Source organism: Herpailurus yagouaroundi, unplaced genomic scaffold (genome assembly GCF_014898765.1).
Source record: "Herpailurus yagouaroundi ecotype Mexico unplaced genomic scaffold, PumYag 198, whole genome shotgun sequence".
Classification (NCBI taxonomy): Eukaryota; Metazoa; Chordata; class Mammalia; order Carnivora; family Felidae; genus Herpailurus; species Herpailurus yagouaroundi.
In genome coordinates this window covers 10,019,923-10,042,202 of record NW_024412429.1, presented here as the reverse complement: position 1 = coordinate 10,042,202, position 22,280 = coordinate 10,019,923, and the positions used below count along the sequence as shown (strand labels likewise).

Below are 22,280 nucleotides of genomic sequence, written 5' to 3'. Positions count from 1 at the left end.
CCCCCCCCCCCCGGCTCCATTACCATTACCTCACATGAAAAGGTCGTCCTCCCTTGCTATCTCCACTCACCCCACATCCTCCTGTGACACACTTAAGCCCGGCTTTGGTACCTGCCACGCCTCTGAAGCTCTTCCTTAAGATCCCCATGTCTTCTACCTTATGGGTCTGCCCTCCAACCAGCGGCACCACCCAGGTGATCACGCCCCTTTTGTGAAGCAGTGCTCCTTCGAGTTCCTGCCTCCCTGCTGCTGCCATTCTCCCCGGTGCTCAGAGCAACATCTGGCACAGAGTGGGCATCGGGAGTCCTTGCTGAGTGACGGAAGGAAGGGGAAAGTCACACCTTCGTCCCCGCATGTCCTACAGCATAAGAAGGGGCATGCATGGAAATAGCGCTTCTCTGCAAGGGAGGAGGCTCTGAGGTGGGGTCTTAGCAGGGCTGGGAGGGTCTTTCAGATGAAGGGATAACTGGGGAAGGAAGAAGAGAGAGAGAGATGTCCCGAGGAACTGGTTTGGCTAGTCAGAGAGGAAACTGAAAAGATAGCTGTAAATAGAACCTCCAGTGCCAGGCGGCCGGTGGACCTGATTTGTTAGTCATAGGAAGCAAAGTGAAGGGCTTGTTACATGAGGGAGTGGTGACACATGAGGACTTGCTCCAGGAGGAGAGCCGGGGGCGGCGGGGCGTGGGTGGGGAATGAAGGCCCAGGAATGAGATCCGTGGTCAGGCGGTCAACACTGCCCCCAAGGATCTGGGCTACGGGATCAGCCCCTATGTACCCAGCAAACACGCACATGTTTCTAGAGAAACAGGTATTGTTATGCTGGCCTCCTCCTCTGGCCTGGTCACAGCCACAGCTGACCTCAGTGCAGGGAGGGGAGTGTGGAGGGGCCCACCCCTGTCCCACAGATGTTTTCCCAGCTGTGGCTGCAGGCGATGATAAATTTCCCTTTTATTTTCTCTGGTTGGTTTATACAGGCGAACACAGCCTCGATGGGAGGCAGTGCGTTTGCTCCTGTGTTTTTCAGTGCCCTCCCCCCACCCCCTCCCCACCCTGGCTCTTTTGTGTGGCCTGGACTTTTTTGGTGAGAAAGAGAAGCAGTGGCCAGTACAGGAAAGTTTCTTATTGGGGCTGACGTGTGTCTCCCGGGTTGGCTTTCATCTTGGCTCTCAAGCTTCCAGTACAGACTGATGTTTTGATTTGCACTTTGCTTAGCAACCCTCCTGCGCCTCCATCCGCCCGCCTGAGAAAATCCATTGTCTTTCTGAAGAGCTGCTTTAGCTCCAAACTGATAACTCTGGAAGGAACAGTCACAAGCCAGTCTGAACTGAGCTCATGGAGGAGACACTGACCTTGATCTGGATGCTGCTATCCTCTTGAGACCCTGAAATACAAGAAGATGGTCTAAAATCATACACAAGAATGCAGCCACAAATGGTACCTCAGTCTTGGGCTGTCGGCATCGTTAAATTGACCTACTTATTTTTGTGACGTGTGGGCTGGGCTTCACTGGAGTTTCCTTATGGTGTGTTATCGTGGAATTTATTATGAAAGAAAGAAAACACGTGTGGCTGGTTTGATTATTGATCTGGACTGGCTATCTGCGGACCAGGAATATGGTCTGTGTGACCTGGATCTTAAGAAGCAGAGCGCATTCTGGCTGCCTCAGTCACTCCTGCTCCTGCTGACACCAGCCCCAGCCTCGGGACATCAGGCCAAGTTTGTCTTGCTTTGGGGCAAGCCACCCCTTCCCCGGTAGGCCTAGGTGGTGGCTGTTTCTCTTCTACTCCCTTGGCCCATTGGCCCCGGGGGTGGGATGTGTGCCCCCTAGTCCCCTCTCTGCCACCTCCAGACACTCTGCTTCCCTCCTCCCTAAAAGCACTCAACTTGCAATCTCAACGTACAGTGCCTACTGGAGGACTTCCAAGCCTCGTCCAAACATTGAGGCTGTCAGGACCCCGCTGGGGATTTAGGACAGGAACCACACCTTGCTGGCAGGGCAGTGGGGGGCACGCTCCTTCTCTGGAGTATTCCTCCTAGTGGCCCTGTACGTTCACACGGCCATCTGGAGACCCTAGGCATACTTCACTCACTAGATGTGCGTGCCAGGGCTGTTTGCAGAGAAGTCTAACTCCCCACAGAGTCCAGTGTCGGGTGGCAGAGCTTCCAAGGACAGGCTCGTTCATTCCATGAGTGTCCACATGACCCCTTTACAGTTATGATGGGTCACCTGTGGTTCCTCTCAGTCCAGATGCCTTCTACCAGTCAGGACTATTTTCAGTCCTAAGCCATGCTGTCTAGTAACACAGATAACTTTTATCAGGTTACCAGGGAAACAGGACTAGAATGGTAATCTAAGGTCAGTTCTCTTGGAGGCTGTGTTAACCCTTTGCCACACACATCAAGGAACCCCATCGCCCATCGCCCTGTATTGGAATTGCCTGCTTCCTGGGGATTTTACCCTGTTCTCTGTCGGTCTCTCTGAGGCTGAGTCTTGCCCCCATGTTTGGTACCTCTAGTCACCATGGGGATCCTTCTGAAGACCTTGGCCTTGGGCTCCCTGACCTCCCCGCACCACCAGTGTGTGCTCCACCCTGGCTCGGCCACTCTCTCCCACGGCCATGCTCTGGTGCCCCATCTATGTCAGAACGTCCACTCTGCACCTACTGCCCCCAGTTCTCAACTCAGCCCTTAGTTCTCCAGCTCAGCGATTTTTGACCCTTGCTGGGATTGCGGTCCCAGACCTGCCACCCCACCACAGTCCCGCGCCGGCCCCCTTTGGCTTCATGAGTCACAGCCGCTAGCTCTGCCGTGCACATCCCCCCACCCCCCGCCCTGTGTGCCCTTGCCCCCCTCCTGCTTCATCCTGCTTAGTTGGTGATACCACCAGTGACATCCTCTTCCCCTCACCAGAAGCTGCCCATGTGTAGCTGCAAGTTTCTGGAGACCCACTACCCTGCAGACAGATGCCATTGCCACCTCACAGCTCCCCCTCTCCTACTACATCAGTTTTTACTGTCCCAGAGCATTTCCAGCAGTGCATGCATGCAGGCACACACATGTGCTCACACATGCATACCCACATGCACGTAAATGCGTGTATACACACATGCACACATATGCATGCACGAAACACATATAGACACATACCCATACATGCACATACGTGCATGCACATAAACATACATACACACACATGGACCCATAGGCACGTGCATGCACACACACACACACACACACACACACACACACATACACACAGTTCCTCAAAGAATTGTCTCTACACACAACCTCCATTTCCCTCTCCCTCTCCATTGCCCCTCAGCTCCCCGTACACTGCTCTTTTCTGGCTCATCAGTGCCTAACTGGAAGGACGCTCTGTTGTCATGTTGTGGGACATAGAGCAGCATCTGAACTTGCTGACCACTCCTGTGTCCTTCAAACTCTTTCTTCTCTGACCTCCAGGACACCACACGCTTCCTGTTTCCTTAACATCTTTTTGGACATTTCTCTTCATTCTACTTGACTTTTGAACACACTGTTTCAGACGCACTCACTTCCCGGGTGATCCCCTCCAGTCTCTGGATTTTAAAGACCTTCTCTTTGCTGGGGCCCCTGTTTGTATCTTCGGCTGGATTCCAGGCCGGTGCAGCTGTGCCCTCCATGTCTGTGCTGGGGTGCCTGGGGGCACGGCAGGCTGACCCATCTGACCTGAGCTCCTGATGTTCCATCCAGGCTTGTCCTGTCAGTCTCCGTCATCCCGGTGACGGCTGCTCCAGCCTTCCCACTGTCCAGGAGAAAAATTTGGCATCATCGTTGGACCCTCTCTTTCTCTCATATCCCATGTCCAGTCTGTCCACAAATCCTTTTGGTTCAACCTTCAAAATATATGCAGATATCTGATGATGTTAAGGAATTATGGGTAAAGTTTTTAGATGTGAGGATGGTATTGTGGTTGTGTTTTTAAAAGGAACCCTTATCTTTCAGAGATTCTTACTGAGGTATTTATAGCTGAAGCGACAGGAAGTTTGGGATTTGCTCAGAATAATCTAGGGCAATGATTTTTACCTGAAGGACTCATTAAAACAGATTACTGAGTCTTGAGGCCAGAGTTTCTGACTCATTGGGGCTGCAGTGGGCCCAATAATTTGTATTTCTAATGCTGGTTGATGCCTACTGTCTCAGGTCCACATTATAGGACCCACTGATCTAAGGTACAGGAGAGTGGGGGGGGGGTAGGAGTGAAACAGGGTTGGCCAAGAGCTGATGGCAGAGGAGGTGGTAGGATCATGGTAGTGTGGGTACGTAGGGTTGTTACAGTGCTCTGTTTTCTTTGGAAGTGTCCATAGTGAAAAAGCACGTGTTTGTGTATAGATATGTGTGTGTGTGTGTGTGTGTGTGTGTGTGTGTGTGTGTGTGTGTATACGTGCGTGTGTGTCCAGAATTGGGCTGTTTCTCAACACCTCCACTGCTACCACCCTGGTCCAAGCTAGCATCATCTCTTCTCTGGATCATTGTAATGCTTCCTAAGGGGTCTCCTTGCTTTTCCCCTTGCCCCTCTAGGATCTGTTCTCAACAGAGCAGCCAGAGCAATCCTCCACCCTACAGTGAAACCCCAAGTCTTTTTTTGACCTACAGAGCTCTTTTACAATGGATCCCCAACTCCATTTCCTCTGTCAGACACTGAGCCCCTCGCTGGTCCTCAGATATGTCAGGAATTTGCTTCTGCCCCAGGACCTTTACACACCATCTCCTGGGCCTGTAGTGCCCACCCCCCACCTTCACTCAGCCATCCCTCATTCCCTTCAAGCCTGCATTTGAAAGTCACGCTTCCAATGAGGCTTTCTCAGACTACACTATATAAAATCACGCGCACACACACGCGTTTTATACCCCCTTCCCTGCTCACTTTTTCTCCTTAGCTCATGTCACTGTCTGTGTTGTGCTTACCGAGCTGGCCTGTTCTTGGCAGGAAGCTTGTGCAGTACCTGGTGCCGAGGTGGCCTCACCCGCCCCGCCGTGGCAACCTGGCTCCCACCCCCTCCCGGGTTGGCCTCCATTGTCATCTCACACCCATTCATGACACACGTTCCTTCTCTGCAACACCGCCAGATGCCTGCCTTGTCCAGTCCTGCTGTAGATGGATTTTGCCCGTTTGGTTCGCTGCTGGATGTGTGTCTCGGCCAGTGCCAGCTGTGGCAGCCTCTCGGTACGCTGGGTGCACGGCTGAGGCCCAGGGGCAAGGGGTGGATGAGGAAGAGGGTGGGAGAGTCAATGAGAGGACTTTCCTTAAGGGCTGGAAATCCGTGGCCAGTGGGAGGGGAAGCAAATTGCATTCTAACGTGGAAAAACCTACGGGAAGTGCAACCAAAGTGTGAAAGACAGGAATAGACTATTTTCGAGACATTAAGAAAGGGAGAACAGGAGTTGCAAATGGGCAGGCCAAATACGGTCTGCAGAGGTGTGTGCGGCCCACACGATGCCTAAAATAAATGTGGATTGGTTGCCAGCATTGAAAACTCGGGAGTGTCCTATTTCTCTCAAAAAACTGGAAGCTCGCCGGCACAGGGCTGGCCTGGAACTGACCATCTGCCCCCTGTTAGAGGGGCCGCGTGTCCCCTGGTCACCTGTGGTCCCTCCCGCCGCTTCATTCACTCACTACCTGCCTCGCGCTTGTAGACATTGGAGCTGTGAGCTCCCTTTTGAAGAGCAAAATGGATAACGGAGTTCTTCTTCCTTCTAACCTGAGGAAGTATAGTTGTTTGGGACAAGGAGGGGTGTCGGGTGATTTGGGAACAGGCTGCCTGAGAGGCCAGGCCTCTAGGAGTGCTGGCGGGGGGGCATTGAAGGCAGGGCAGGGGTCTGCACTGTGGAAGTAGAACACACCCGCTCGTACACGGTGAGGGTCAGAAGGAGCGTTGGAGAAGAAGAAATGAGAAAATACGCTTCCAGGAGAGACAGCCTGCGGGGGGTCTGGACTTTAAAAGGACTGGCTCAGGGGCGCCTGGGTGGCTCAGTCTGTTAAGCTTCTGACCTCAGCTCAGGTCATGATCTCATAGTTTGTAGGTTTGAGCCCCACGTTGGGTTCTCCGCTGACATCTCGGAGCCTGGAGCCTGCTTCGGATTCTGTGTCTCCCTCTCTCTCTCTCTCTCTCTCTCTCTCTCTCTCTCCCCTGCTTGCACTCTGTCTCTTTCTGTCTCTCAAAAATAAATAAAACATTAAAAAATAAGTAATAAGTAAATATGAGGATGAAGAGTCCTTTTTATTTTTTTTTTTATTTTTTTAAAAAAAAAATTTTTTTTTTCAACGTTTATTTATTTTTGGGACAGAGAGAGACAGAGCACGAATGGGGGAGGGGCAGAGAGAGAGGGAGACACAGAATCGGAAACAGGCTCCAGGCTCTGAGCCATCCGCCCAGAGCCCGACGCGGGGCTCGAACTCACGGACCGCGAGATCGTGACCTGGCTGAAGTCGGACGCTTAACCGACTGCGCCACCCAGGCGCCCCTGAAGAGTCCTTTTTAATTTGGATTAGTTTACTTTTCCTGGTGACGGGGGCTGTGACCCACGTGCTTGTCACCTGTGGTCCAGCAGGGCAAGCGGTCAGTTTTATTCCCTCAGCCTGGCCTTGTGGGCGCGTCCCCACCTCTGAAGTGTGGATTCGACCACATCGCCTCGGGGAGCAGATCCCTGATGTTTTGTTTTCTTTGGTCAGGGTTGTTTGCAGAGGTAATGCATGCCACGCACAAATGAGAACGCGATGATAGTCAGGCTTAAGGATTCTGTTCGAAGGCTTTGTAAAGCTCTGAGGGTTGAAATATTTATATTTGTGTCCGAATTACTCTCCTGCTTTGCCAGCGTGTGTACTGAGATGAGAGCCACAAGCTGCCTGGTTTACCTCTCCTGATTCTGCCCGCAGCACCCGTATGCAGAGTTTGGCCATGCCTGTGGCCTGCAGGAGGGACATTCGTGTCTTCCCGTGAGCCTGGGTTTTCACGGGGTTTACTTGTCCCAGAGCAGGGAGCAGGCCCATTTCAAGGAGGCCTCTCTGTAGGCACATGACACAGTGCTTGGCCCTTAACAGTGGGCTTATTGGGCGCCTGGGTGGCTCAGTCGGTTAAGCGTCTGCTTTGGCTCAGGTCATGATCTCACGGTCCATGAGTTCGAACCCCATGTCAGGCTCTGTGCTGACAGCTCAGAGCCTGGAGCCTGCTTCACATTCTGTGTCTCCCTCTCTCTCTGCTCCTCCCCTGCTCGTGTTCTGTCTCTCTCCCCCTTAAAAATAAATAAACATTAAAAAAATTTTTTAATAAATAAATAAATTAACTTAAAAAAAATCCAGTGGGCTTGTCGTCACCTCTGGGCAGAGGATGTTGTTCACGTCAGCCAGGAACAGATGCAGGGAGTGGAGAGAATACCTTGTCCCTCTCACGCATCATCCTGTGGGAGTAGGAGGCCTGTGGCCTCCAGGGAATGGGCTGTGGCCATCTGTGGGCCCCTAAGATGTCAGCATCCTAGTCCTTAGTTCCTGTGCCTGTTACCTTGCATGGCAAAAGGGACTTTGCCGACTTGAGTAAGTTAAGGAACTTGTCCTGGGTTACCTGGGTAACTCACAGGGGCCCTTAAAAGAGGGAGAAGGGTAGCAGGAGAGGGAGAGAGAACAAGAAGTAACAGTGGGAGCAGAGCCCCGAGCCATGCAGTCACTGGCTTTGAAGAAGGTGGGCAGGAGCCCAGGAAGGCACACGGCCTCTAGATGCTGGAAAATGCCAGGAAACAGGTTTTCCCCAGAGCTTCTTGGGGAATGCAGTCCTGCCAACACTGATTTTAACCCAGTAAAACCCATTTCAGAGACTTCTGACCTGCACAGGTGTCAACTCATGAATGTGTGTTATTTTGAGCCACTGGGTCTGGTCATTTGTCACCGTAGCAGCAGCAGGAGAGTAGTGAATCACCCGCCTCCCAGCCGCCCCTTCTCTGAACCCAGCGGATGGAAGAGGTGGGACTGTGGCCCCCAGTCCTTCTCATAATTAGCTTTAGGTTACTCTCCCCTCCCCCCACCAAAAGCCTAATCAATCAGAAAAGTCCATGTGAATGTTGGGGGGAAATGTAATTGATTACACTGGTTCTTAACCTTTTCAGAGTCACTAAGTCCTTTGAGATTCTGACAAAAACTGTGCCTCCAGCCCCATAAAAATATATACCCAGGGAGCACCTGGGTGGCTCAGTTGGTTGAGTGTCTAACTCTTGATTTCTGCTCAGGTCATGATCTCACAGTTCGTGAGTTTGAGCCCTGCCTTGGGCTCCTCACTGACAGTGTGGAGCTGCACTGTCCAATATTTGTGTCCAAATATTTTGCACACAGTTGTAGAGGTTACACAGATCCCCCCAGCACTATCCTGCAAAGCTGCAGCATCTGCCGGGCTTTCCTCTGTCACCCTAGATTAAGAGTCTGTCTATCACAGTAATTCAGAGGCTGAGTGACTGCTCTCCTAGTAAATCTCCCTAATGGTGTTTGCCAGGCCCTTATTTGAGGATTCATTGAGGTTTTTTCCCCATTCTCTGCATGTGGAAACATTTTTCAGAGAAGGGGTCCAAGGGTCTGCCACTGTAAATGCCAATGGGTCTGTGGGGCCCTTGTAGGTCACAGGCTCCCTGCTCCCCATGGTCCTTCTGTCTGTCAGTCGGTCTGCTGTCTTGTCTTGCTTTCACCCTGGGCCGTGTCTTGTCCTGAGCACTGGTGGCCACTGCTCAAGACCGGGGGCTCTGCTCATGCGGCTCTCCTTGGGATCCCCTGGGCCCGGGCCTGGGGTGCCTGGGGCACGTGGGTTTTCTGCTCAGCCTCCCCTATGTTAGCAGGTCCCTGCAGGGAGGAGGGCGCTCACAGGACGAGAGCCTCCAGTGGCCAATATTTAGGAAGGAAGGTCCCCCCCCCCTCCCCATCAGGTAACAATGACTCACTCCTGTTTCAGAGCCTGTGGGCAGGGCTGGGCCTGAGGCACCTGCTCCTGGCTTGCACCCCAGCACCTCTGGCCAGCCAGGGACTCTCCTCACCCTCCCCAGGCCCCAGGGAGCTGTGGGCGCTTCCAGAGACCAAGCTTTTTGTGGGAAGGTCTAAATCTCTGCAGCTTGGTGATTCGCTGATCATAAAACCTCCACACACGTTACTTGAGGCCGAGCTATTGTCTCTGCGTTTTCTTTTTCGAGTGGGTGGGGAGCCAGATTGGAGAAGGCTGCAGTGAAGGAACTTCAACAGGAGACCCAGGCTGATGCTGTCTGTGATGTGTTTCTCCCCTAGCTCCGGAAGAGAAGGAGGTCATTAAAGGCCAGTATGGAAAGATCACCGACGCTTACGGCTGCCTGGGGGAGCTCAGGTTAAAATCTGGTAAGTCCCTGATCAGACAGAACAGCAGCTGTCAGAACGTCTGATGCTACACTTCTAGGGAGCCGGGCAGAGCTTCTCTCATGCTCGTTTGGAAAGACTGCCGGATTTAGGCATTTCATTTTAGCTGTTAGGATCTTTTAAAACGTTTCTTTATTTCGCTGCGCCTGTTCCTCCACGCTGGGGAGGAGGTCAAGGTGGATGCAGCCTGGCGCTCACCTGTCTGTGCCGCTGGAGGAGAAGAATTGTGTGCAAAGGAAGCTCACCTTCATTGTTTGCCCTCCAGGACCCGAGTTTTTCCAAAGTCAGGTCTGTGGGGTCTGCCCAGGGGACTGTTTGTCACTTACAAGGGATCTGTACTCGGGAAGGGGTGGATGTGGGAGGTCAGAAGCCCCCTGGACTCACGGGGTATCTTGAAGAAGAGCCAGGACTGGGCGTGTTGACCAGGCAGAGGAGCCCAGAGCACCTGCCATGGGACGCCGAGGGTGGGGCGTGAGGGAGAGGAAAGGAAAGTACATGTGAAAAATGGGCCATGTCGTCTGATTTGGAAAAGGCAGAGAACTCACAGGGACAAGTGGGCATCTCAGTGTGGTCCCTTGGGGCTGAGCTGTCAGCTGGACAGCCTTTCCGTGGGGCCCCTGCATTGTCACCTCTGTGCTCCTGGACCTCATGGGAGCCCTGGTGCTCCTCTGGGTCTGCGGCCACCGTTTCCTTTCTCCTCTCTCGGCCCCCTGACTTATGTTGGTCCCACCCAGCGTCTCCAGGGACATGTGGGGCCAAGACGAGAGCACAGGTGACATCCCCGATTCTCAGCGCTGCTTCTCAAAATGAGAATTGGCTGTGAGATGACCACATTCGGGCACATGGCTCCCCCTGAGCCGAGCATGTCACGGCTCCATGCCTCCCCCAGCAGCTGTGCTCAGAGGCTGAGGAGTTTCTAAGCCGACAGAAGAGCACTGTGTTTGCCGTTACTTTTCTGGGTCTTTCTTTCATGGGATGGTTTCTCCCGAACTATGATGATTGCACTGATCATTTTTCAAATAGTGTGTAGGAAAAGCATTCAGCACGTCCACGACAAATGCGTTTATTAAATGTCTGTTTTGTGCCAAGGGCTAGAGATACATGAACTTATTTAATCCTAAAAATAAGCCAATTTGATGTTGCATCTTTTCCGCTGTTTATAGTAACGGAAGCAGGCTCAGAGGGTTAACGTAATTGCCTAAGGTAAGGAGTGTAGTTAGGGTTCAAACGCAGATCTAACTGCCTCCAGACACTTGCTTTTTCCATGAAATGGGGCTGCCTGCCAGGATTTGTCCCCGCAGTGATTTTTCCAAGGTTACAAAAAATGCCTGTGGTCCTAGCCTCGGTGATGATGATGATGTGGGAATGACGGCTGACCTTCCCTTCTTACCCTGTGGTCGACACCATTTTAAGTGTTTTCATGTATTAACCTGGTTCTCCCAACAGCCTGTGAGGCAGGTGCCATTAATGTCCTGCTTTACAGACAGAAAAAGAGAAGCCGAGAAAACTTAAGTGCTGTATTTTGTCTGTTCTGTGACAGATTTTTTTTTTTTTTACATTGTAGCGTCTTGGCTCTTAGGATGTGTTACAGTTGTTGGCATCTTGCAGTTATAATTGGCAGTGTTTTCCTCCTAAATAAATTAATGATCCACTTTGCACCTGACCGAGCCCCGGATTTAGCACAGTGCTGTCGCTCGCCTAAGGTTGGGCAGTCCTTGGGTGGTGACCTGGGTTTTAAACTTGTGCCTTCTGGTACCTGGGGCTGTTTTCAGCCACTGGGCTGTTCTGTCATGAAGCTGGGCAGAAACTGGTCAGCCCCCAGAGAAGCATTTGTCAAAGGGGCCAGGGTGTCTGCAGGGTGTCCGGCCCAAGGCTCACAGCAGGATGTCGAGGAACCATCCCAGGGCAGGACTCGGAGAGAGGTGGCCAGCTCCTAGAGCTGCAAGACCCTCCTCCCTTCTCACAGCCACACCCTGCCCTTCCCCTGAGGGGTGAGTGTGCACAGGCCCTGGGGGCCAGGCGAGAGCAGGACCGAGCCCCTGGCACGGACACCTGTCAAGTCCCCAGCGCCCACTCCTTCTGTCCTCTGAATACTCCCAGCCCCACGTGCCAGAGTCACCCTCCGGGGGTCGGGGGGTTGGTGGTCGTGCTGCTGAAGCTGTCTGAGGTGGGGAGGATGCCAGAATTATTTGGCCTGTTTCGACACGTTCCTGAAAGGGCCCTAGGATATCTGAAGGATGGAAGGATGGGCCTTATAATCGAGTGTTTCAAATCTCCTTCGCTTCCATGAAGGAGTGCTTGGCTTTAACTTGGTTTTCTTTTCCTGCTGGAAGGCCCCAGCCCAGAACTATAATGTCTTCCTCTCACCTCTTGAGGTGTCGGGCAGTGCAGAGTGAAATCCCAATTTTTGGTTGCCACAAAGACAGCCAGCCCCAGTTGGGGACGGGCCTCCCTTTTGACTGTTTTAGGCTGAGGGTCTCTGGACAAAGAAAGACTCTTCCCCTCAGGCTTGTGACTTGGGGCAAGTTGTTCAATTTCAGTCTGCCTAAGTGAAAATAGCTTTTTTTATGTTAGAAATGAAGAAACATGCACAAAAATTACATAAAAGCTTTATCCCAGGTTCCTAGGTTTTCATGGAGAGCTTAAGTCTCTCCTTCCCTGAAATGCCAGCAGGAAGGGGGTGGAGCCTCCACAGTCAGCCAGAGAGTTGGCTTTCCTGATGCATCTGTAATCCAAAGCATAGAAAGTGAGGGTATAGCAGTCAGAAGAATTTATCCCAGTGATTACAGGGATTTAACTCCCTTTTAACCTCAGCTCTCACAGCCTCCCTGGCTCATAGCCTCAAGGGTTGAGGACGTTGAGGTCTGTAATGAATTGTGTCCTCTGGAGTTATGTAGTACCCAGCCTACAAGCCAGCCCTTCTAGACTCTCTTTCCAGCTTCACAACAGACTCACCTTCTGGATTTATTAATCTCCCTAGGGCTGTTTTCCGACCTGCAAAATCATGAAAACCACCTCATCTCTCTATTACATAATTCAAAAGAGATTTATAGGGGAGAATGAACATAGTCTGTACTGAGTGGGAGGCCTGGCCTGCAGACGGGTCCCTCTGGGAGAACTAGGTGTGGGGTAAAGGTCAGGTCACTGACTCCCAGTGGGTGGTTAGTTTGCACACAGGCTAGCGTAGGGCTGATTTCTATGGGAAGTCACTGCAACATGAAAAGTTGCAGGAGCAGGAGATTTAAAAGTGTTTAGGTTTTTTTTTTTTTTTAATTTTTTTAATGTTTATTTATTTTCGAGAGAGCGCAAGCAGAGGAGGGGCAGAGAGAGAGGGAGACACAGAATCCAAAGCAGGCTCCAGGTTCTGTGCTGTCACCTCAGAGCCTGGTGCCGGGCTTGAACCCACAGACTATGAGATCATGACCTGAGCCGAAGCTGGAGGCTTAACGGACTGAGCCACCCAGGCGCCCCTGGTAGTCTTTAGTCTTGACATTCAGGGCCTGCAGTATTCTCCAGAAAGTCTTGAAATGGTATGATGGCCTTCATCAGAGTTAGAATGACTTATTACCTATCTGCAGTGGGGTGCTGGTAAATATTTGACATCCAGCTCTCCGGGGGGAAAGCCCCGATGTGTAGTGTTTGCCAATCTCCACGGAGTAGATAACCCGCCCCTGGCTGATTTCAGGCTGCAGTGCGGAGCTGGGGAAAGATGTGCATGGCTGGCTCCCGTGAGCTGGTGGAAGCTGCCAGCACACCGACATCTGCACCACTTTCGTGTCCTAGAAAGGGAAGGTGAAAGAGATCCTTGAAACTGTGCCATGTGGATACAGGGTATTTAGAATTCTGAGCTTGTCGGCATGGGGGGGAGGCCTTGGGGACCCTTTGGCCAAAGCGCCCCACTCCACGGGTGGGAAAGCCCAGAGCTCCTACTTTGTCTGCAGCTTTAAGTGGGAGAGTGTCCTGCACGAGCAGGATGGGTAAGGTGGTCTATAGGAACCCCGGGCTTGAGACCGGCACGAACCTGGCTAGGGAGTGAGCTCCGAGGCTGAGCAAATAGAGAAATGCCAGCACAGGGGAAGCCAGAGGCCCAGTGGCAAGAACACACCCAGCATTGTCCCTGCACAAACGGCATTGTGTCTGTGCGTGACTCATGGTGACTCCAGCGCCAGCCCTGCCCAGCCAGATGACAATGGCCACAGCTCGATAAGACACGGACCCCGTTACTTCAGGGGCCAGGGGGTCTGGGGCAGCGGTGCCTTGGCATTGGGTCTTGAAGGCAGCCCTCTCGAGGGAAAGAATTTCTAAAATCGACACGGAGGTCTCCACGGTTTTTTGTGTGTGTGGTAAAATATACAGAAGATAAAATTTCCCATTTGGACTAATCTCAAATGTACAGTCCAGCGGCATGAAGGACGTTCACAATGTTGTGCGGCCGTCACCACCATTTGTCGCTAGAACTTTCTTCGTCTTCCCACACGGAAACCCTGCCCCCGCTTAAACAATATATATTGGGGTCATTGCCTTCCATTTCTCCAGCCTGTTTGCTCAGGCTGTAGGACTTGTCTGGACTGTGAGCCTCCTGCCCTCTGGAGGGGTGTGTGTGTCCCTGTGTGATCCCTTCTGCCTCTGGTGTGTCTGTTGGCCTGTGACCTCCCCCGACTGTGGCCAGCAACCCCTGACCCAGGTGTGCTCTCCCTTTGGCCAGAGCCCCGGAACCAGAGTTCCTTGAGCTGGAAGGGACATAGAGGCCACCTGGTGCATCTGAGGGCCAGAGAGGGTAGGAGACCGGCCAGAGGCCCTACAGGCCAATGGAGGCTTGCAGAGGCCAGAGCCTCATCTTCTGACGCCAAAACAAGTTTGAGTTTTGTCTTTCCCCTGCTGTAAGATTCTTACTGGTTTCAAGCCCCTGAACTCAGCCTCCACCAAGGACTTTTGAGACCCTCCCCCACTCAGGCCTGCCCTACTTCCTCCCTGGGAGAACACCGATCCTGCCTTACTAAAACAAAGCCTAGATCTTGTGCTCAAAGTGAGCACCCACGGGGACATCTCACACCTGGGGCAGGTGAGCGCCCTCCCCGCTCCCCGCCAGCCCCCCTTTTATCCCCTAGAGACAACACCACACTGACAGGCCGGGGGACAGTGACCCCCGGTAGTCTAGCGCTAGGCTCGAACCAGGACCCTTTCCTTGAACCCTATCATGTGTGGCACACACCCAAGGGTGCCAGACAAGATGGGCCAGCACTGAAGAAACAGGAAGCCACGTGCCAGGCTGAGTAGGGCCAGGTGCCCCTTCTGGAGAGGCTGTGGTCTAGTGTGGCTCCTCTGGGGTCACAGAGACTGTCCGACGGGCTTGGTCAGTGCTGAGGAAAACGGTTTCTAGGTCCTCACCTCCTTGGTTTGCCTAAGAACGTCCCTGCGATGAGGGACTGGTTTCTCAGTCTCTCTGCCCCACCCACAGCCACCCTTCTTCTATCTTACCTTCTTCTCCCTCTCGAATCTCACACAGTGTGTTGCTCTGGGAAGTAAATACCTGCGGATGGCTAACAAAGGGAGGGGTCACAATATTGTCAGCACTGTGGAGGAAGTAAGTCACCCCCGTGACTGGGGAACAGTTTGTTTACAAGTCAGGTGACAGCCGGTTGTTTGTTTCCTACAAAATTGAAGGAGAACCTAATTGGGATATCGGCTGACAGCGTTAATAGTAATTTTCTAGATAGATTTTGCGATTTTTTTTTTTTTTTTGGCAGATGACTCAGAAGGACTTTGAAGAATAATTGGGCAACATTTCATCGATCTATCAATGTGAACAAGGTTTCTTAGTGTTCACATATAAAAATGAAAAACAGAACTAGCATTGGTAGAGAATCTAGTTTCATTCCGTTAATAAATAGTATTTACCCATGGGTGTATGGACCAGAGGTCCCATCCACCTTCCCAACAAATCTTTATTTTTTATGTTAAATCAGTGTTTAGCAGAGCGTTTTGTTTACATTGTTTGACTGATTTTGTACTAAAACATCATTGTAATGATAACACAGGCCAAAGTGTTTTAAACACTTTCAGCATTAGGATCAAATTACTGCACAGTATGATCAATATGAGACACAGAAGCACAAAATATGTGATATTAGGATGAAATTCTGAGGGGAGTGGGAGTGGAATGGGAATTCAGAGGAAAATCCCATGTGTTGAAGAAGAACTTGTTCATGCATTGCTTTAAATAATATACAAGGATGATTGTCAAACCAGAGTCTAGGTCCCACTTGATAATGGTAAAGAGGCCTACAGAAGGTTTATTCTTACATGTCAATATTTAGCAGGTGCCGGAAAAATACATTATTCACAATCATTTAAACTACTGATGAACACTTTCAGTGTCAATTTGGAAATGAGAAAGGGTACCTTAGCGACGCTCAGTGAGACAGTAAGCCATCGTGATCGGAAGCTGCCAGACCTTTGGGCTGGGTGAACCCATGTTGGACCCATCTTGGGTCCAACACAGACTAGCCGTGCACTTGGGCAGATGGATGATTCAGCTCCCTCTGGGGGGATAGTCCCTCATGTGTGAAATGGCGGCATTGTTGGGCACGTTGCCGATCCTTCTGCAAGTATATAGGTAAGAGCAGTGTCTCTGGAACCAGACTTGACCTGAGTAACTTGCCCAGGTGGTATAGCCCGAAAGTGGATTCAAATCCCAGCTCCCCCACTGTGTGACCTTGGGCAGGCTTCTTAACCTCTTTGTGTCTCCATCTCCATCCCTGTACAACGGGACTAAAAATGGTACCTCCCCCAGGGGGCTGTTGAGAGGGAGCTCACAGAACAGAGTTCATAAGCAGCCACCCTGAGAATCAGCTGTCATTAAAGTGCTTGGTTCCAATCTGCTCCCAGGGTGGTGTCTTTATTCACCTGTGCCTTCTCCCAAGCCCCTCAATCCCAGGACTCAGGAGCTCAGAGTCTCTTTTATTTTAAGAGCCTTTTCATGCCTGCTGCAGCCGCCCATCCCAAGCCTCCTCCGGGCCACTGCCCTGTGCAGGAAATGCCTACTGTCTTCAAAGCAACCTGGGACTCTTGCCAGGGACTTGATCCGCCCACGCAGAGGCTGTTGAGGAAGTAGTGCTAGAAATCCACTCCACAACTTGGGTGGAAGGACGTAAAGTTTTCCATGCTTCTCCTTGAACCCACTCCCTACAGAGTCCAGTCTCGGGCTCACCGCCTAGACCGCAGGGGCTGCCCTCCGGCCACTCCTCTGCCTGTCCTTGAATTCTGCTTTCTCTGCACTGAGCACATCGCAAGAGGCAGATGGGATGCCTGGGCCTGGTCGTAACACAGGCTGGGGGAATATTTGCATTTGTGAGTCTATACTTTGAGGACATCGACCCCACATAAACCTTACCTGTCTTCCAGAAATGACACTTGTCCTGCTTAAGAAACTCAGCCTCCTGGTGCCTGTCACTGTCCGTAGCACAACTGCCTAATTCTTAAGTTGCTTTAAAGGAGTTTCCTGATAATCTGCCTGGGGAGGTGGGATATGAGCCAATAGTGTCTCCCTGTTGGTCCTCCCTCCCAGTAGGCATGGTGACCTAGTTACTGAATGAAGACGTCTTTTATTTTATTTAACATTTTTTTAATGTTTATTTTTTGAGAGAAAGAGAGACAGAGCATGAGTGGGTGAGGGGTAGAGAGGTTGGGAGACACAGAATCCAAAGCAGGCTCCAGACTCTGAGCTGTCGGCACAGAGCCGGACAAGGGGCTCAAACTCGTGAACTGCAAAATTGTAACTTGAGCCGAAGTCGGACGCTTAACTGGCTGAGCCACCCCGGTGCCCCTATTTTATTTTATTTTTTGATGTTTGTTTATTTTTGAGAGAGAGAGTGCTAGGAGGGTGGGGCGGAGAGAGAGGGAGGTGGAGGGTCCAAAGCAGGCTCTGTGCTGAGAGCAGAGCACAGTGCGGGTCTCAAACTCAGGAGCCATGAGATCACGACCTGAGCTGATGTCGGATGCCCAACGGACTCTGACACCCAGGTGCCCTGAATGAAGACATTGAAAAAAAAACAACAACAACAACAACCCAGGGGCGCCTGGGTGGCTCAGTCCGTTAAGCATCTGACTTTAGTTCAGGTCATGATCTCACAGTTCATGAGTTCGAGCCCCACGTCGGGCTCTGTGCTGACAGCTCGGAGCCTGGAGCCTGCTTCGGATTCTGTGTCTTCCCCTCTCTCTACCTCTCCCCCACTTGTGCTCTATCTCTCTCTTAAAAATAAATACACATTAAACAAAAATATAAAAACAAAAAAACACCCAGATGTGTCCTGGCCCCAAGTAGCCCCCTTCTTCCTATCAAGTGTGAGGAGGGGGTGGGGGGAAATAGATGGTGAGCAGTGGGTCCTAAGGGGCTTTTATCAGAGTGTCCAGAGATCTAAACCGCTGGCCACCATGGCTGCAGATAATGACCACTGACCATGTGGAGGAGATCTTACTGGAAACAGGTCCTTTAAACATCAGTGGGGTTGGGGAGAATATCTTTTGGACCAGAACCACGCCAGCCCCTGAAGGCCAGTTGGTCACCTGAGTTATCTCTGGGGCCCTCTCCTGAAATAAAGCAGGGGATGTCCCCAGGGGATGTACCCTGATGTCCCCAGAGTAGAGCATTGCCACGCACCCCTGGCCCACACAGCAGGTATCTGTCGGAACCTTTGTGTGCCCGCTATGCACTGGGGGGTACAGAACAGAAAGCAGCCGCAGACGGTTTGGTGGGGGTTCCCGGAGGAGGGTGTCTCATTCTCCTGGTAGCCAGGTTGGCAGTGGCCTGGGTAATACTTCACGGGGATTGGGAAAGGCTTGAGCTGCTCTCGGCTTATTTAGGAAGTGGTCATCAAAGACTTACCATGTGCAGTGCCCAGATATCATAATGAAACAGAGTCCTGTCCCTAAGAAACCCCCAATCTCCTGGGGACACAGATGGGATGGAGGTTGTTAGTTTTGCATACATGAGGGCTAACAGTGATGCTGTTGGCATGTAGAAGGGGCATGTAACAATGTCTCTGGGGAGCAGGGAAGGCTCCAGAAGGGTGGAGAGGAATTCTAGGAAAGAGGGGCTGAGCTAGGGTGGTCCTGGTGAACACTGGGAAGGCTCATGGCTGTTCTGGAGGGTGGAGGCGGGCAAGGTGGGTGGGGAAGGCCGTGATGGGCAGGTGGTGGTGGGATATCCCAGGCAGAAGCAGCGGCCTGAGCAAAGGCCCGTGTGTATGAGGGCATATGGTGCATTTGAGGAGCCGCAGAGGACAGCCCCAGGGAGCTGCTGGACCCTAGGTGTCCGTATGTGGGGAGGGATGGGGGTGGTCGGCCTGCGAGGAGCTCCCATTTCAGTCCTGGGGGAGGTGGGGGCGGTGCGGGGGTTGAAGCAGAGAGGTAGGTCCTCCATCAGGCAGCTTTGAGAGGCAACTCTAGTGACTGAGCTTGCAGGACTGACCACACCTGGAGACCCTGAGCCAGGTGGCGCCTGAGGATTTGGGGAGGGGGCAGATTTGCGAGGCTTTGGTTGGCAGATATGGGGAGAGACTGTGGGGCTGGGAAGGCCCCTGGCCAGTAACCCTCAGGCTGGCGGGCAGCAGAATGGCCTGGGCGTTTGTTAAAGCTCAGGTGGCTGTCCCCTTGCCCGGCTGTCTGGAGGGCCTGAGAATTCGCATTTCCAGCAGGCTTCCAGGTGGTGGTGGTGCTGCTGCTGGTCGGGGGCCAGCCAGCCTCTGGGGAGCAGGCACCGGGCTTCAGGCTTCAGGCTTCAGGCTCAGGTGACGGAGATTCCTGATGCGGTCATGTGGTTCCAGCGGAAACATGGGCCGTGAGCTGCTCCTCCGCCTGCTGACTGTGGTCCTGAGCCCTCTTGTCTGTTTCCCTTCCAGGTGGTGCTTCCCTGAGCTTCCTGGTTTTGGTGACAGGCTGCACGTCCGTGGGCAGAATTCCAGAGGCTGAAATCTACAAAATCACTGCCACCGACTTTTACCCTCTCCAGGAGGAGGCCAAGGAGGAGGACCGCCTCACAGCCTTGAGGAAAATCCTCAACTCGGGGTTCTTCTACTTCTCCTGGCCCAATGATGGGTCTAGCTTTGACCTCACCGTCCGGGCACAGAAGCAGGACCATGACAGCTATGAGTGGGGGAGCTCCTTCTTTTGGTGAGGGCCCTGGGTCGTCTTCTGCCCCCCCCCCCCCCCCGATCACATGGATGGTGGGCTCTGATTGAAACCTGTGTCCTTGTTCTCTGCTTTACATCGTCCCCAGGATCCTGGGGTACCTCTGCGAGCCCAGTCTCAGCGCAGTGAGAAGAATGCTAACACCCTCATCCCTCTCCCCTCCCCCCCGGGGTCAGGGAAGGTGTTCAAAGCGGTCTAGTGTAGATTTAGGAAAGAAACTCTCTGTAAGTCAAGACCATAAGAGCCTACATCCATCCTGTGCTTCCTAAGTGCCAGGCTATGGTCAGTGCTCCTGCGGTCCTCTCAGTGATCCTGGTTACCCTCTGGCACACACACATTTACCACCGATGCTTATAAGGTGCTCACATTCCAGGCTGTTTAAGTTCTCTGCTGGTGGGCAGTAACTCAGAATCCTCATAGTAACTTATGAGGTGGGGGGGGGGGTCTGTCTGTTATTCCCATTTTACAGATAAGGAGACTGAGGCTTGAAGAAGCCAGGCATTCTGGCTCCAGATCCCATACTGTTAATCACCAAGCCAGACCAGTTCCAACAATGGGGAAACTGAGTCTGCCTGCCAAGGTGATGTGCATTCATGTGATAAGACATGTCCTGAAGCCCAGACAAAGGTGCCTGGATTTCTGTATGTTTAGGGTCATCTGGGTGCTCTTTCACGGACCTAGCTAGGTGTGGATGACTATATAAGTATGTAAATTATCTATGGCCCTTTCTGGGCCTTGGGGGTCCTGACCTTGGCAGGTCTGGGGGAGGGGGGCACAGTGATTTACATAGACTGGTGCCAGGCCTAGGTGGTCAATGATGCCGTACCTCTCAGATGGACCAGGAGACGTGTGGGAAGTGAGTCAGAAGCCAACGTGATGAAAATCCTGCTGTAGAAATCGCTCCAATGTACCTTATACACTGGGCTGTTCTTAGAATCCCAGTCCTGGCCTTTTGGAGCTCGGCCGGTTTTTCAGCCCTAAGACAGGGTCGGTGAGGCTTATTCACATCCTTTTTTGTGTGCCTCTCTCCTTTGCCCAAACACAGAAAGTCGTAAGGATCACTGGATAAACATTTTTCCCTTGGTGCTTCAGACCCTTACCCAGGCCCGACTTGTCTCTGGAGGAGGGGGCTTCACCATCTCCTTCCGTGGGCCCCAGCATTCTCTACCCTCAGATCCTCTTGGGCTTTCTGGTTTTGTTGAGTTTGCGGGGGCAGTAAGGTGCTCAAACGCTAAAACATCTGTGAATCTCCTGATCTTCTTGTTAAAAGGCAGATTCTGATTCAGCGGGTCTGAGCTGGGGCCCAAGACTCAGCGTCTCTAGCAAGGTGATGATGTGGCTCCTGCGCTGTGGTTCGAGGACCAGTCTCTGAGTGACACATCCAGGAGACGGTGTTTCTGTGAATCACTAATTCCATTTTGCAGGCACCAGCTGGTGCACGCGCCTCTGAGATCAGCTGAGCTCAGGGATACAAGGGCTGTGGATTATGAGGAGTATTTGTACTAAGGCCGAGGAGCCACTCTCAACGAAGACTTCCAGGCAAGGAGTGGAGCGAGGTGTCGCAGGCTGTAACGTGCTTGGCAACATCGAAGGACCGTAGGGGATGCCGGGGGAACGGGGTGGCCCCGGCACCTTTGTGACTGCCCCCGTCAGGCCTCCTTCCGCCAGCTCTGTGGCTGGAGACTTGAGGCCCACAGAAAGCAGTGAGCGTGGAGATCCACGAAGCGGAGGCCGAGAGGGGCTTGGGAAGGGAGGACGCCCCACGTGGACGCCAGACTCCATCTTGAGTTGAGAGGGGGCGGCAGCTGTGGAGGGCGCCGGGCTGCCGGGCCGCGCCACCCTTCAGGGCGTGGTGTTTGGGTGGCGCCCACGGAACTGACCACAACTGAGTCAGCCTTGACTGAGTGGTCACAGGCTTGACTGCCTAAACCCACCATTTGGGGTGCTGTGTTCCAGGTCTGGACCCACATGTAGAGTCAGATGGGGTCAACGCTGAACGTGGCTGCTGAACGAGGGAGCGTGTTGGGCAGCGTGAAGTGGTTTTTCCTGGCTGGTAATTGACCCCACTGATAACTGCCTCCCAGAACAATGGAAGCCTGGGAGGAAACTCAAAGCACTTTTCCTTCACAGATCTGGGTCTCTCCCTCCGAGGAAAGGAGCTGTCCTCCTACAGAGCGCCAGGCCAGTGTGACTACAAACAGGGATTCAGAGTTGACTGTTTGGCAAAAGCCTCCTTTGCCTGACCTCTGGTGACTGACGGCTGCCATAGCTGTGGGGCCGGAAGACCGGAATGTTCTGGAGGCTTTGCCTTGATACCATATGCAGATTTAATTTGCTACTAAAGCGGGTTCATCGTCTGAATTTTAGAGAGTGATTCAGAGGAAAATGTGTTTTGTAAAGGAGGTCTCGGTGATCGTCATCTTTCAGGCAGACCAGCACTGTGGCTTCGAGAGCTCAGAAGGGGATCCGCGTGGCCACTCCCGGGGGGGGGGGGGGTCGTGTCTCAGCACCCAGGTGCAAGTGTTTGTGCTCACAGTGGGGGAGCCTGGCCTGAGACCTGGGGAGTCCCTGCTGCTGGGAGGAGCCACCGGAGACAAGGAGGAGCACAGCGCGCTTTGGAAGAAATGAGAGAAGGCTGCTCTCTTTGAGGAAGGCTCTAGGGCAGGAACAGTGCTGCCTTTTTTTAAACAGATAG

At 52.6% G+C, this 22,280-nt stretch overlaps 1 protein-coding gene and 1 long non-coding RNA gene across 6 annotated transcripts in view; one reads left to right on the top strand and one right to left on the bottom strand.

The window, feature by feature from the left end:
- The window catches only part of LOC121013253 (uncharacterized), a 3,472-nt gene extending 1,982 nt beyond the window's left edge, over nucleotides 1–1,490 (bottom strand). Inside the window, exons 1-2 of one of the 2 annotated variants that reach the window (XR_005782602.1) lie at nucleotides 1,350–1,490; nucleotides 112–310 (exon numbers count right to left, since the gene is read on the bottom strand). This is a non-coding gene — a long non-coding RNA (uncharacterized LOC121013253). Of the gene's footprint in view, nucleotides 1–111; nucleotides 1,027–1,349 lie in introns of those variants that run through there. The other variant, XR_005782601.1, reaches the window with a different exon arrangement.
- Nucleotides 1–22,280, top strand: part of SYNJ2 (synaptojanin 2) — a 106,478-nt gene that overhangs the window by 17,486 nt on the left and 66,712 nt on the right. For all 4 annotated transcript variants that reach the window (XM_040448769.1, XM_040448770.1, XM_040448768.1 and 1 more), the window contains exons 2-3: nucleotides 9,293–9,379; nucleotides 19,297–19,567. In XM_040448769.1, coding sequence (XP_040304703.1) covers nucleotides 9,293–9,379; nucleotides 19,297–19,567 — 358 coding nt within the window. The remainder of the gene's footprint in view (nucleotides 1–9,292; nucleotides 9,380–19,296; nucleotides 19,568–22,280) is intronic.